General features: G+C 47.3%; 1 protein-coding gene across 1 annotated transcript in view; it reads left to right on the top strand.

Moving 5' to 3' along the window:
• LOC147709917 (zinc finger protein 783-like) overlaps window positions 1-7753 on the top strand; it is a 67863-nt gene extending 60110 nt beyond the window's left edge. The window contains exon 5 of the mRNA XM_086928346.1: window positions 2787-7753. Coding sequence (XP_086784472.1) covers window positions 2787-3640 — 854 coding nt within the window. The 3' untranslated portion in view covers window positions 3641-7753. The remainder of the gene's footprint in view (window positions 1-2786) is intronic.
• The last annotated feature ends 8381 nt before the right edge of the window (window positions 7754-16134 follow it).

Here is a 16134-nt window from a genome sequence, read left to right as displayed (position 1 = left end):
AATGGGGGGCGGGGGAGAGGGGGAGAGGAATGACAATATATTTAATTTTTTATTTTTTCTGTTTTTATTATAGCACAAACTCGGCTAGAAGGTATTGGAGTGATTTACATGAGCACCAATTACATTTTACAAGGACACATACATTTCTGTAGGCACAGGGAAATTAAGTGTTTTGCTCGGATGATGAGAATCGAAGTCAGCAGGTCTGGCCCTTATGCTACACCCTCTCTTCTCTTGAAGAGCAAGTGAGACAAGGAAGAAATAAACATGGGTAGGCAGAAAAGGTAATATAGGAAGGCTGAAAGCAAGGAAGGGTGAAAGGAAAGGAGAGTGATAGAACAGAAGGGTGTAAGAAGAGAAAGAAGGGTGAAAGAAAGGAAATACAGGTGTAGGACATTCAAGTGAAAAAAAGGAAAGAAGGGTGAAAGAATGGACAGAAAGGGGAAAGTTGAAAAGTGGCTATTAGTGCTGGATGGGAGAGTGAAAGGATAGTTAGATATCTGCTTGGATGGAAGAATCAAGAAAGCTCTTCTATCGAGGGTCAGGCTCACTTGCTTTGCTTACATGGTACCATCAGAGGTTTGGATCAAAGTGGGGGTATTTTAATTTGCTGGCAACTCCCTTGCTTGAGAATAACCTCTTTAACATGGTTTTGATTGGTTTACCTGTATCCGTCCACTGCTCTTTTAGTGAATTACATTTTTCTTTTTTCATATAGTACTTCACAAGAGAACATGTTTTTCAGCTCCCTCCTTCTGTGTGCGTGGCTCTGTCTGTGTGTGTGCGTGGCTCTGTCTGTCTGTGTGTGTGTGTGCGTGGATCTGTCTGTGTGTTTGTGACTCTGTGTGTGTGTGTGCGCGGCTCTGTCTGTGTGTGTGTGCGCGGCTCTGTGTGTGGGTGTGCGTGGCTCTGTCTGTCTGTGTGTGTGTGCGCCGCTCTGTCTGTGTGTGTGTGTGCGCGGCTCTGTCTGTGTGTGTGGCTCTGTGTCCGCGAATACTCTCTACTGCTCACCTATTGCCATTGTAAATGACAATACCATTTATTTATGTTTAAAAAAACATGAAAAAAAAGCTCTGTCTGTGTGTGCGTGGCTCTGTCTGTGTGTGTGTGTGTGTGCGTGACTGTCTGTTTGTGTGTGTGGCTCTGTCTGTAAGTGTGTGTGTGGCTCTGTCTGTAAGTGTGTGCGCGGCTCTGTGTGTCGGTGTGCGCGGCTCTGTCTCTGTGTGTGTGTGTGTGTGTGTGTGTGGCCCTGTGTCCGCGAATACTCTCTACTGCTCACCTATTGCCATTGTAAATGACAATACCATTTATTTATGTTTTTGAAAAAAAATGTCATGAGCAATGCCAATAGCTCTACCTTTAATAATGCTGAGACCATTGTATTGTAAATGCTTGTTTAGTAGAGTCAATGGTCAGGAGAAGTGGTACTGTCCAGTTCTTTAGACGGCTGAGTGGTTGGGGTAGTGGGCAGAAGGGCGAGGGCCCAGCTGTTTATAGGGAGTAGCAGTTGGGGGTAACGGGCTGCACATACAATGTCTAGCTCTTTAGAAGAGTGATTGGTCAGGTGTAGTAGGTCTGACAAGGCAGGGCCTAGTTAGAGGGGCGTCTGGTTAAGGGACGTAGGGCTGAACAGCGAGGGCCTCTCTCTGTGCAGGTGTGAGCGATCAGGGGTAGCAAGCTGAATGGTTGGTTATTTGGAGTTGTGAGTGGTTAAGTGTAGCGGGGTTGACCTGTCAGTGGCTAGTTCTTTAGAAGGGGTGAATGGTCAGTGTAGCAGGCAGAGTGTCAGGGTCTAGATATTTTGAGGAGTGAGTGTTTAGGGTAGCGGAGCCATACACAGGGTCTAGCTCTTTAGAAGAGTGAATAGCCTGGGGTAGGGGCTGAGCTGGCAGGTCGCAGCTCTTTAGACCAGAGAATAGTCAGGGATAGCTAGGCTGAAAAGTGAGAGCCTAGATCTTTCGAGAGTTGAGTGGTCTGGAAGAGTAGGCTGAATGGTTGGGGCAAGTTTTTTAGAGAGTTGAATGATCAAGAGTAGAAGTACTGGGCATTCAGGGGTGAGTTCTTTAGAGGGATGAGGAGTCGGAGGTCTCGGGCTGAACAGTCTTGGTCTCGTTCTTCAGAGGGATGTGTGGTCCAAGGCAGCAGACCTTAACTCGCATACCTTAACTCGCATGTTCTTGCTCTGTAGAAAAGTGATTTGTAGCGGTAGAGGATGTGAACAGTCTCGGCTTTGTTCTTCAGAGGGATGAGTGGTCAGAGGTAGCGTCTGAAAAATCAGGGCCGAGTTCTTTAGAGGGATGAGTGGTCGGAGGCAGCAGTCCTGAACAGATGTGTTCTAGCTCTTTTGAATAGTGATTGGTTGGGGTAGAGGATGTGATCTGTCTTGGCCTCGTTCTTCAGAGGGATGATGGTTCTGAGGTAGAAGGCTGAACGGTTTCTTTACTCTTCCCAGCACACTGTTACTTTCAGGCTTGTATCATTTCTTTACTCTCCCTAACACAGTATTACTTTCTGTCTTGTGTTGTTCCTTTACTCTACCCCTGCACAGTGTTACTTTTCCCCCTTGTGTCATTCCTTTACTCTCCCCAGCTCACTGTTACATTCTGCCTTGTGTAGTTCTTTTATTTTACCGCAGCACACTGTTAGTTTCTGCCTTGTTTAATTTCTTTACTCTGCTCCAGCAGTTTTGTATTTTTAGTCTTGCGTCAGTTCTTCACATTCCTTGAATTAATCACCACATTTCTTTAAATATCCTTGCATTAATGATAACATTTTTACTCTTGTAGATACAAATGAATCTATAACCGAGGAGCAGGTTGAAGCTGTGTCGGAGCCAGCGCACCTTCGGGAGGCCTGGTCTGAAGGCGCCGGTGAGGAGGTTCTCACTTGTTACGACGATGGCATCTTCTACAACCTCGCAATGACATCTGTTGACCCAGGCAGCCCAGCGGACACAATTATTATTAAACCCAGCCAGGGCACGAACAATGTGAACACAGTAATCATTCCTACAGTTCAGCATGGCACGTCCCCAAGAGAGAGGTCTTACATGTGTCCTGAGTGTGGAGTATTATACAGCGATCTCTCCATGTTTCTTCTTCATCAGACATTGCACTCTGAAAATGCTGACGATAATGAGAATCATCCAAGACAATCCGGTGACAGCACTGAAGACAAACCCTATAAATGCAATGAATGTGAAAAGAGCTTCAGACAGAACTCTGGTCTTCTCAAGCACCAGAGGAATCACACGGGTGAAAAACCGTATACATGTGCCCATTGTGGAAAAAGCTTTGCCCGTAGCTCGAGTCTGAGCCTCCACAAGAGGATACATACCGGAGAGAAGCCGTACATCTGCACAGTCTGTGAGAAATGCTTTAGTCAAAGCTCCAGTCTCATAAAACACCACAGAACACACACAGGTGAAAGGCCGTACCCATGTTTGTATTGTGGCAAAACTTTCACTCAAAAGCAGCACTTTATAGGTCACCAAAGAACTCACACGGGAGAGAGACCATTTACATGTACCGAATGCGGGGAAAGCTTTAACCGCAAAGAAACGCTTAACAAACATACAAAAGTGCACAAAGAGGAGACCGTATCGGAGTGCATAGAATTGCACGAAAACCTAATCCATTAATAAATCTTTGCGCTTCACCAGAGAGGCCCCATGACCGGCAGACAGCAAAGAGCATCCGACAAGGCAGAAATGGATAGCATCAGAGAACACAAAGGCCAGGGAAATCACAGTTCATCACACTGGAAAAGTGATGTGCCTGAGAAATGCACCAAACGAAAGTCCTAACGCAGGAAAAGCATTGAATCGTGGCACCAGACATGCCACTTGCCAGTGACATCATGACTGATCAAACATCCAACGAGCCACCTGTATGCGCGACCCCTCGCAACGGAGAACAGTACATAAGAAGATCCATTCTTCATGAGGCAAAACCCCGATGGCTGATTGTGAGTACCAAAGAACTGTACAGAAGGGAAGGCCCCCCTAGAGAACCAGGAAGCCTTTTTTTCACCAATGACCGACCACATGAGTAAACAGCATGAAACGTTCTTGAGGGAAACCCTCAACAGAAAGCACAATATGCTCCAGGGATCAAGAAAGCCAAAAATCCTGCTGCACATGGAAGGCGTGGCTTGGTGTGCGGCCAACACTACATGAAGCTCTGACTGATATCTGAAGGCGAACATCCATCCCCTAGCAGCAGCTAGACCGACATGTCCCTACACCTCCAAGCTCTGCCGCGATCTCTCCTAAATCTGAGCCCTTCAGCTTTCTCCATTCCTCAAGCAGACTCCTTCAATGCCTCTGATTCTTGTGGTGACAACTATGGAATTCTCTCTCAAAAACCTTTACGGTTACGAATTCAATGTGTTTGAAAAGTCCGTCAACCAACCGCTCTTGTATGTGCTAGGTCAAAAGCTTTGCATCTCTGCCTCACGGTCTCTCTAAAACCAGAATCACAAATTATCTGTAGCGAAATGAATCAAACCACTTGTGCAAGAATGTGCGACAGCAAAACATTCCTTTCCGTGGGAAATGTTTGCGTTGTATATTATTTGTTTTCGCCATCTCCCAATAGACTGTAGGGCTCAAGCGTTCAGAAGGAAACTTTTGGAATAATCTAGCGCTGCTTTTCTCAAAAGGCCCAGTAGATGCTGACCAGTGCGGGCGTAAGAGGACTGAAGATGCCATTGGTTTTTTCTCGGTTCTCTAATCACTTTGAGATTAATCATGTGTGAATTCACTCTAAATCATTGTTTGAGTCCTACTTTATTTATTTTGTTTAAACAAAACATAGGACATTATTTTAAGGGAATTCCACATTTAATTTTGAGGATAGCCTTTTTTTTTTAAATAAAAAAAATTATTTTGTGTGATAGACTCTCCAGTTTCACCCTCTTCTGTTGAAGCTGTCCCATTACACAATGTATTCCCCCCTTTTGTGATTAATGTACCCTTCCCAATGTTTTTTTAATGTAATTTAATATATGTGGAAGCCCCTCCCTGGTGTACGCCTTTCCCTTTTTATTTTCTTATCCTAATCTTTACATTTAGTCTGTTTTTACCCTTTCTTATACCCGACGTATACCCATCCTGCTTGTATTTTCTACATTTTTGTTTTCAAAGTTAATTACTCAAGTTAAGACTTACCAGAGATAATTGATAAGTGTAACCAAACTTAATTCTATCTTTCTTGCAAACAAGACGTCCTTCTTTCCTAACATTCGTGTCTGTGTATTGGCAAGTGCTCTACAATCTAAAGACTTGATTGTCACATCAAAGACGTCTCAAAGGAGAGACTTCTTGCTTTATAGTTCACAAGAGAAGCTGTCAGTTATAGGAACAGGGAGAAGTTTGTTAGGTCTAGGCTGTATGTTGATTTCCTGTCTATGCGTGCCACATATTTCCTACGCATGCTACTGCATTAACTTTGCTTACTCATTATTCATTTTTTATATTTGCCTTTCCCTGATCTTTTTCCATTCTTTCTTTGATAAAATATTCCCCAGTACCCAAAAGTCTCACACCAACCTTCCCCTACAGATATTGAGTACACTCCCAACTAATCACGAACCGTTCCTCCTACAATGTCTTATTTCTGGTGTTACCTCTGGTCATGGCTTGCCCATGGCCTTTGGATACACCATCTCCCTCTGCACACTTGACAGCCACTTCCAAACCCGTGATAATGCTGGGTAGGTCACCTTTTCTTACTGATAAACTCCCCTATACCTGTATACCTCAACAGTGCCTCCTGAAGTAACATTTGTATGGCCTTAGCCTTCAAAGTTTGCACCAGTGAAGGCATGCAGATACTAAAAATAGCCAGACTCTGGCAAAGCAACCAGACTGTATCTGTATCTGGTATTTGTAAAGTGCAAACAAATCAACCATATGGGTCTCAAGGCGCTGGGGCCAGCCTTGGAGACTAGGTGAGCTATTGCCCAGAGTCACAGGATGCTGAGCTGAGCTGCAGCTGGTGCCAGGTATCGAACCGTGAGCCACGAGCTCTAGAGTCAGCCACTCTGGCCGCTGCACCACACCTCTACCCCTCTAAACTGATATAATGCTATAGAAATGTAATCAAGATAATATGAAAACTGTAGATATCCCATAGCTACTTGATAAAACCCTTTTACAAATTCTCATGTAGCAACAAAAGAAATTTTCAGTCTAAAAAGTTTGATTGAAAACCTAGTTGAAGAAAAACATTAATGCTGCCAGTGATTTTCAAAAATGTATTTTCTTTGATTTGCTGCATTTACTTTCTTTTCTTCCTTTCCTATTGTATTTCTTCCCCTATTCCCTCAGTCTCTCTTTTCCTGAGCTTTTGTGTAATTACCACCAAATACATGGTACCTTTGTTGTGCTTCTGGGGTATTGTGTTGCCATTTCTTCTCTGCAGCTTAAGTATTGGTTAAAACAAGAACTGCAGTTTTTGTTTCTCTTGACAAATTGTTGTGAAGTCACACCTTACTTAACTGAAACGCTGATCATTTTGATGATCTGGTCATTCACTAATATCAATAAACACTGGATAGCTGCACATATGAGAGATGGCGCCAGGGCCAGACTGGGAGCTCATAGCAACCCTGGCAATTTTGTTGGACCCGCCCGGGGGAGGGGGGGGGGGGGGTGAGTGTGGGCTAGGGATGCAAGTGTGCAGCACGGCTACATTTGTTACGGGGCTGGTATTGCAGCACCACTGCAAAACCGGCCTCTATTTACAAAACCGGCCCCCAGCATTCCAGCCTCCTGGGGAAACCACTGATGCCCGGTACAGTCACTCCACACTGGAATCTGCAACAATTTAGGAGATTTGTTGGGATGGAAATATCCCCTGAGTGGTGATGGACGTGCACGAGTGGCCCAGCTTTGTAATGGAGGGCCGCCTCCCTGGAGCCGAGTGTGTCAGTGAAGCATTGCAGATTGTGTCCCGTGGAAGCAAACCATTGATTCACCCACCCAAATCCAGAAGCACCCGAGACGCTGCCAGACTCAGTAAGACATACCGACCACGGAAGGAGCGCCGTGGACACTCGTGGCTTCGCCCACAGCATTCAGACTTACACTTATCGACGGGCCACTGACGCACACCCATCGTCCATACCCCAACTCTAGCGAGCGCCTGTAGGACTGATTACTGGGCTGCGGATCCTCTGAGGGAACCTGCTCTGAATGAAGCGATACGGCGCGGAAATAACGTGGCTTTTAAAGAAGTTATTGTAGAACTTCTAAGACTTGTACTCCTTGGACCTAGCCTGAATGTTGCCTCACGTGTATGAATAATAATCACAGTGCTTAGACAGGAAAGTTGGACTCAGTAACTCATCAGGAAAACACTAGCGTGCCAACCGTACAAACACTGCGTATAATATTTATGGTGTACCATATTTTGCTTTGTGTTTGTATATAAATCTAATTTTTTCAAAAAAACAAGTATCTGGCTGAACATTAATTTTTTAGGGTTGCTGTGTAGGTTTTGGGTCTTGAGCCTGTGTACACTACGCTCCTACATCCTCCAGAGGAGACTTAGACTGCTTGACCTGCACTACCAGCCCAAGCCAAGTCACCCCCTGAAGGGATACTTGGCCCAGTTGCTCAGAGTCCATAGTCGGTCGGGCCCCGGGGCATCAGGAGTTAAGGGCCACAACCCCCATGGCTGGGCCTAGTAGCCCCTGCTTGCCCCCTGACCCTCTGACAGTGGTTCTGACAAGAATATACGTGAATATATTATAATGTTGCCTTTAGTGACTCTTGAGTTCCAGTTAAGATGCAGTTTAAATGGCAAACACAATTTTTAGAAGCTCTATTTCGCAAAGCTAAATTAAGCCTATAAAAATGTATACATAACACTTTACATTGATTGTTTAAAGTATGATGTGTATTGGTCAAGGTGGCATTTGTGAGCTATAGGGGCTGTCCCTAAAATGGCATCTCTGTGGAAATGCTTGAACTCTCACATAGTGAGTACTTCTTCACAGAATTGCACCGATGTAAGCATGAACCTAGAGCTTACACTAACTCATGCATTTTGTATATGTATAAGTTCATGGAGAAGTTTGTGAGAAAAACTGCACCATTAGTGGAATCCAGACTACTAATTTCACTTATTTATTGATTACTAAACTCAATCTATGAATAAAGAATCAAGAATCAAATTCTGCTATTACTGAGATGCATTTTCCCACCTTCAGCTTCTGGTTTGTAAACCAACTCTGCAGGTTCACAGACCTGATAGTAACTGGTTGGAAAAGTACCCTTGAGAGTTTTTCTCTAGTGACCATTGCCTTGTTTGAGAACCATCTCACAAGATCATGAACCCTAGGGTGTAAAACGTGTCAAGATGAGCTCAAACCACTCAGGGTGGGATAGAGGGTAAGGGCTAGAGGAAGTGGATAATACCTTTTTCTAAAAGAATATCTCAAGTAGTCATGTAAGGTTTGTGACTCCATTTCTCCAGGTAATGACCAAAATACGCAATTTTCTGCTGAAAGTTTGTAAGCAGCAAAAGATGTTTGCCTTGTCTCACAGGGTATTGCCATACTAGTTTGTGACCCTTCCAGGCTGTAATCTTCAAAGTTCATGAAGCTCTTCACAAACCAACATGAAAATTACTCTTAGTTTCAGCAAAAACAGTGATGGTGTTATTTGATATCTTATAATGAAAAGAGCGGAAGGAGGATGCTCAGGATCTGCGCAAATGTCATGTTTTAGCTCTATCGGGCTGGAGGTAGTGCGGTCAGCACTCACACCCAGATCAGGCCAGTATGAGTGACGCACACGCACAGCTGAGGGAGAGTTGCACTGGGTGTGGTGCACAGCGGAACGCTGTAACCTATCTTCAGAGCCAAAGACCATCCTCCGTGGACTGCGCATGGTCAAAGGGAAGCCTGAGTGGACCGGATGCAGTGAAAGGCCAAAGGGCACGCAACGCTGCCAGAGCTGCACATCAAAAGAATGCGGCCAACAGATTCTGAAGACCAGGGCAGTGTGCAGAAGGACTACGATGAAGCTCAGGAACCGATCCAATGAGTGATGTGCTCATTACATTTAGGAAAATGCTCTTTTATGGGTTCCTGAGTTTGTGAAAACCTAAGGAGACGGGATGGTCCAAGACAAAGCCCTGCAGCAACAGATCACTGAGCATTATTAAAGGCCAGGTGTGGTTGAAGACCCCACTGTGTGCCATCGTGTTACAGCCAAAAGCTGCTTCGAATATGCTCTAGCTCCCGGAAACTGGGCTCAGGAAAATGTCTTTAGCCATTCCTTGCACTAGAGCCAAAGCGACTGAGTCATGAATGTCGCCAAAGTCTGAGCCCTCTAGGCAATGCCAGGAAATGTGCCCTGTGTTAGCAAGTGGACTAGGCTTGCAGTGTGCCGGAAAGTCTTACCATACATGCAGAGTCTGCTTGGCATGGTTAAATGTTGTGCCATGCGGTTTGTGGCACGGGGGCAGGGCTTTGTCCAAGGTCATATACTGTAGCTGAAGTTTACAAGGCAAAGAAGGATTCAAGTCTCAGAGGTGATGCCTCCACTGAGCTTGGGTGGGGTATGGTTCAAGTCTCAGGTGATGCCTCCACTGGGCTTGGATGAGGTATGGTTCAAGTCTCTCAGTTGACGCCTCCACTGGGCTTGGGTGGGGTATGGTTCAAGTCTCAGGTGATGCCTCCACTGGGCTTGGATGAGGTATGGTTCAAGTCTCTCAGTTGACGCCTCCACTGGGCTTGGGTGGGGTATGGTTCAAGTCTCAGGTGATGCCTCCACTGGGCTTGGGTCTGGTATGGTTCAAGCCTCAGGTGATGCCTCCACTGGGCTTGGATGAGGTATGGTTCAAGTCTCTCAGTTGACGCCTCCACTGGTCTTGGGTGGGGTATGGTTCAAGTCTCGGGTGACGCCTCCACTGGGCTTGGGTGGGGTATGGTTCAAGTCTCTCAGGTGATGCCTCCACTGGGCTTGGGTGGGGTATGGTTCAAGTCTCTCAGGTGATGCCTCCACTGGGCTTGGATGGGTTATGGTTCAAGTCTCTCAGGTGACGCCTCCACTGGGCTTGGTTGGGGTATGGTTCAAGTCTCTCAGGTGACTCCTCCACTGGGCTTGTGTGGGGCATGGTTCAACTCTCTCAGGTGACGCCTCCACTGGGCTTGTGTGAGGTATGGTTCATCTCTTAGGTGACCCCTCCACTGGGCTTGGGTGGGGTGTGGTTCAAGTCTCACAGGTGACTCCTCCACTGGGCTTCGGTGTGGTATGGTTCATCTCTCATATGACGCCTCCACTGGGCTTGGTTGGGGTATGGTTCAAGTCTCTCAGGTAACGCCTCCACTGGGCTTGGGTGGGGTATGGTTCAAGTCTCACGAGTGATGCCTCCACTGGGCTCGGGTGGGGTATGGTTCAAGTCTTTCATGTGACACCTCCACTGGTTGTGGGTGGGGTATGGTTCAAGTGTCTCAGGTGATGCCTCCACGGGGCTTTTATGGGGTATGGTTCAAGTCTCTCAGGTGACGCCTCCACTGGGCTTGGGTGGGGTATGGTTCAAGTCTCATGGGTGATGCCTCCACTGGGCTCGGGTGGGGTATGGTTCAAGTCTTAGGTGACTCCTCCACTGGGCTTGGGTGGGGTATGGTTCAAGTCTCTCAGGTGACGCCTCCACTGGGCTTGGGTGGGGTATGGTTCAAGTCTCTCAGGTGACGCCTCCACTGGGCTTGGGTGAGGTATGGTTCAAGTCTCAGGTGACTCCTCCACTGGGCTTGGGTGGGGTATGGTTCAAGTCTCAGGTGACTCCTCCACTGGGCTTGGGTGGGGTATGGTTCAAGTCTCTCAGGTGACGCCTCCACTGGGCTTGGGTGGGGTAGGATTCAAGTCTCATGGGTGATGCCTCCACTGGGCTCGGGTGGGGTATGGTTCAAGTCTCAGGTGACTCCTCCACTGGGCTTGGGTGGGGTATGGTTCAAGTCTCTCAGGTGACGCCTCCACTGGGCTTGGATGGGGTATGGTTCAAGTCTCACAGGTGACGCCTCCACTGGGCTTGGGTGGGGTATGGTTTAAGTCTCTCAGGTGACGCCTCCACTGGGCTTGGATGGGGTATGGTTCAAGTCTCACAGGCAACGCCTCCACTAGGCTTGGATAGGGTATGGTTCAAGTCTCTCAGGTGACGCCTCCACTGGGCTTGGGTGGGGTATGGTTCAAGTCTCTCAGGTGACGCCTCCACTGGGCTTGGATGGGGTATGGTTCAAGTCTCACAGGTGACGCCTCCACTGGGCTTGGGTGGGGTATGGTTTAAGTCTCTCAGGCAACGCCTCCACTAGGCTTGGATAGGGTATGGTTCAAGTCTCTCGGGTGACGCCTCCACTGGACTTGGGTGGGGTATGGTCATGCACTCCATTACCTACACTTACAGCCTGCTGAACTCCAGGAGCAGAGGGACGAAGCACATGTTGAGGCAGAAAGCTAGGCTTGGCGCCCAGAACTGGCTGATTACTAATGAAGTCTATAGATTATAGGCTCTGCGGCCAGAGAGATTGGTTAAAGGATATGGCCAAAGACCATGCATTTCTTCCAGAAGGTGGAAGGTCAGTTTGACCTGTCTGAAGGTTGTGATACAGGTTGTGGCACACAGCCACAGGCTTCCCTTAGGGTCCGTTGGGAATGGCCAAAGGCCATGTTTGGTAAAATTTGTTACCAGAGATGTTGGGGACAGGGTCCTGCTTTCTGCCATGTGCCCGGAGCAAGCAAGACGATTGTGCCCTTGACCCCTCCCAGAACCTGTGGGTACCCTAGAAATATGTGCCAGAAATCAGCCAAAAGCCTACCTTAATATCCAAAAAACTTTGATTAATGAAGTATTTATTTGACTTTCTGGATGGCTGGACACCAACATTTTGGTTCTAAAAGTTCCTTTAACCAATTGGTACTTACTGAAATTCATATTTAACTAAGGCATTCCCGGGGCCCTATTTAAAAACTCCATTTTGTAGTACGTAATTTAGTTCTACAGTCAGATGTACAACATGTGTAGTACAAAATGCACTCCACCTCTCCTATCTTTTATATAGGGAGTGTTGCTCGAATGTGAGTTTACCTTAAATAAATGAAAAGACAAGAGGCGTTTGGCAAAACAAGAACAAGTTGGTGTAATTGCTGCTGCTGGGAGAGCCTCAACAGAGCGCGTCTGCTCAAAGTCTCGGTGTGTAAAGTTTTTGCCGCTGTTATATGCAGTTCAAGAGGTACAATAAAACACTTTTCTACATTCCAAACACAGCATCTCAGTCGGCAATTTTTTGTGCCTTTCTGCCCTCTGTTCCACTCGTTGTTTCCCTCATTTTTTTGTGCCCTTGTGCCTTCTGTTCCACTAGTTTTTTTGTGCCCTTCTGCCCTCTGTGCCACTTGTTTTCCCCTCGTTTCTTGTGCCTTTCTGCCCTCTGTGCCACTCATTTTTCCCTCGTTTTTGTGCCTTTCTGCCCTCTCTTCCACTCGTTTTTCCCTTGTTTTTTGTGCCTTTCTGCCCTCTGTTCCACTTGTTTTTCCCTCGTTTTTTGTGGCCTTATGCCCTCCCTTCCACTCGTTTTTTTGTGACCTTCTGCCCTCTGTGCCACTCGTTTTTTCCTCTTATGCCTTCTGTGCCACTCGTTTTACCCTTGATTTGTGTGCCCATGCGGCACTGCCCTCTTGACTGCCCACTGCCCATTCACTGCTCCAGCCTCCCAGCTGTTCCTCCCTCCTACCTCCCCATATATGCCAGCCGCTGCGAGGCCGCGTCGCTGGCGCGCAGAAGGCGCGCCTAAGGCAAGCCCGTCTGAGCCTGGACCGCGACCACCGCCAGAAACCCTGACCCCCGCATCCCCCTCGATAGCCGCCGCGACTACGACGCCAGCACTCTGCACGCTCTCAACTCCGGATGGAGCCACATCTTCTCAGGGGTTAGAGGCGGCAGACCTGGAGCTTGAGTTCGGCCCTGGACCAGGGTTCAATTCCCCGCCTCGGCGGGTCTTGGGCTCAAAAATTCCACGAACTCGTTAATTCTCGCTCCGGTGCCTTCTCGACTCACGGGTTCACACTCTGCGACTCTGGGCAATAGCTTGCTTAATCTCCACAACGGCCCCTCGCGGTGGGATGCCTGGCTTTCACCTTGTGGATACCCTGCCAGGGTTATCCCACAGGGGAATACCAGGACGGGTTCCCTAAGCAAGCGCGGAGATGCCCCAGGGTAAGTCATGCGCTATATAAGCTTCATTCATTTCATTTCATTTCATTTCTTTTCTTCAAGGCCGCCCCGAAACGCACACACCGCCCCTTCACCTGCCGGAACTGCAGCTACACCAGCTTTAGAGCTGACGAACCACCCGCCAGAAAAAGACCCCAACTACTTCCGATGCATACTACTGAACACCAGCTCTGCATGCAAGCATGCCATCGAGCTCTGGGACCTGCTTGACACGGAGGGTGGAGAGCGGCAGCTGTTGATTGCCGCTGATGAGCGTTGATGCCGAGTGCTTATTGCTGTCGATGAGCCGTTGGCTGCCGTGGACACACGGTGTTGAGGTTCCGTGACGATTTGAACCCGTGTTTTCAATATTGTCGGAAATATATAATATTGGTATCAGCGAACCGCAAATGATCCATTTAGCATATCCTGGTGTTTTCGCTACACTACGAGCAAGAGCACTCCTTTTATAAACACATTTCTGATCTACCCACGGCATCCATCTTAGATCATGGCCGCCATTTTGTGTTTCTTGCCCTCACATACGCAATAACCTCTGATCACTTCATTTCGATTAAGGACACGTAGCCTTAGCCGGAGATTCACCTCTTTCATGACACGTGCACCTTAAACCAGATCACGCTATAGCTGCATGACTCAGCAAAGGCTGCCTCCTCTGCCCGAGGCCAGTCCTGCTATACTGGTTCTTGTGGTCGTTGGCTTGATCACGATTAGGCGGCCGAAGCCGGTAGCCTTGCCCATTTACAACCAACAAACATCCCTTATCCTGCTTTTCTATCTTCTGCACCTGGCTCTGCTCCTTTCCTTCTGGGCCTTTATTAGGGGGAGGTAACGAAATTTACGATGAGGCGGTCCGGGTCCTGAATGAAAAGTTGACATAAGATTATGATGGAAAAGTGGGAACCCCTCGTTCGTAATGTTTTGACATCAGATATTGTCGACGATTCCTGTGCAACGCCAAATATTTATTGTTTAGGACACAAAGGTTTGGGAATGTACTAACATGTGAAGAATTCGCCTGAAGGCCAAAATTTCGTATATAAGGAGCAACCCTCTTTGTACAATTTGAACAGGCTCCTAGTTACTGCCCATGCGTAGTTTCTGTGACTCTTGTGTCCCTGCAGTAATAAACCTTTGGTCTTTGACGCCACCATCGAGAAGCCCGTGTTTCTGTTCATTTGTGCACCAAGGCAGGTGGAACTCCGGGGTCTTCGGGTGTTGTTCCCTGACACCTCTGGACGGAACCAAAAAGTCCAGAACTCCAATTGGCGCCCAACGTGGGGCGACGTCATTCGGTACCGGTCCAAAAGCCTGAAGAGTTCGAGAAGCTTCGTGTGAAGATTCCTGAGGGAGGCGCCCCACTTCATCGATCCCGGCATATCGCAAAAGTGGCCCGAAGTTCTCTTCCACGAGGGTTCCCGTTCAGGACGGCTGCAGTGGTCCGTTGCCTTGACCGTCGCCCTGTCTTGGACCCGAGGTGCAGTCCTTAGTACAGCGAAACGTGACGGGTTTCTCCTTGGTGACGTCTTCAGTGCCTCAGTTAAGTATTTAGTGGTCGCTAGCTAGTTACTTTGTAAGGGTTGTTAAAATCCTTTTGGTTCTTGGTTTGGTTTGGTTTCGTAAGATTATCACTGGTTGTTCTGGTTACGATAATCTATTTGGTTTAGTTTGGGTATCGATACATCAGTTCGTTTTGGTAGGCCTAAGTTCTTGGTTCGAGTGCACATATCTGTTTCGTGTTTTGTTTGTTGTGTGTTCCGGACTAAAAATGGTAAGTCGGAAAAATTGTATGTTGTCATGTTTCAGTTGCAACAGTGACTCACGATTGGAGGACTCATGTCTGGTTCCTCCGATTGGGACTCCCCTATATGACTTATATTGTAAACATGGTGTGGGTCCTATATCTTATAATGAGGTATGGGTCCGATACACCGAGAAAGATGGTGTCCTTAGTTGGCCACTCCATGGTAGTTTTGAACCCGAAATTCTCGACAATTTAGAAGCGAAATTGTTTAGGAAGAAAGCCCGGCCGGCAATGTTTGATTCTTTCCGTTGCTGGCGAAAAGAATCCAAACAGAGAGAAATGAAAAGGTTAAAGAAAGAACAGAAAGAGAAAGATGAGTTGACTCTAGAGCAAGCAACTAAGCAGTTGCAGAATAATGAGTGTGAGAAAGCCATAGAGGTGGCCATTAGAGAGCACAATTTAGCGATTGACAAGTGCTATCCTGCCTTGCCATCGAAAACAACTAAGATACTAGAGGACCCCGAAAACGATCCTCTGTTGTCTTACTTGTTACGGTCACCTCCACCGTATGCACAGGGTGCTACGGCTCCGCCTTTACCGAATATTCAGTTACCGGTTGCTGGACAACCCGGTATTCTTGCTCCTGCCCCTCAGAATCAAGCTCCTGTACCTCCTGTGGTCAATGTGAATGTTCCTACGGCACCTCCTCTTCCTGGGTTGCCGACTACTTTACCTATACCTGTATCACTCACACCTACTGTTCCACAAGCTATCTTCCTCGATACTCCTACAGTCCCGCTATCTGTTCCTACCTCTACTGTGTTCTCTGCATCTGCCAGTATGTTGACTCCACTTTCTGTTCGTCGGAGAATCACTGATTCTGTCTCTAACATTCTGTCTCCCCTCTATAAATCTTTAATTAAGACTCCTACTTCTGACTCTGTACAGAGACGTAGCCAGCTTCCAAGTACTGAGGAACGGGGAATTTTAGATTCCACGGCTCTCAGATGGATTTCGAAGAGTAGAAGATATAATACGAGAGATGTACTAGATACATTTATGCAGTGGAAGGAACCAACGCAAAGATATGTCTTTGACGAGATGTGCTCTCTTTTACGTGAGGAATTAGAAGAAGATGATGTCGAATCG

Source organism: Lissotriton vulgaris, chromosome 6 (genome assembly GCF_964263255.1).
Source record: "Lissotriton vulgaris chromosome 6, aLisVul1.2, whole genome shotgun sequence".
NCBI classification, from domain to species: domain Eukaryota; kingdom Metazoa; phylum Chordata; class Amphibia; order Caudata; family Salamandridae; genus Lissotriton; species Lissotriton vulgaris.
This window is presented reverse-complemented; position numbering and strand designations above follow the sequence as displayed.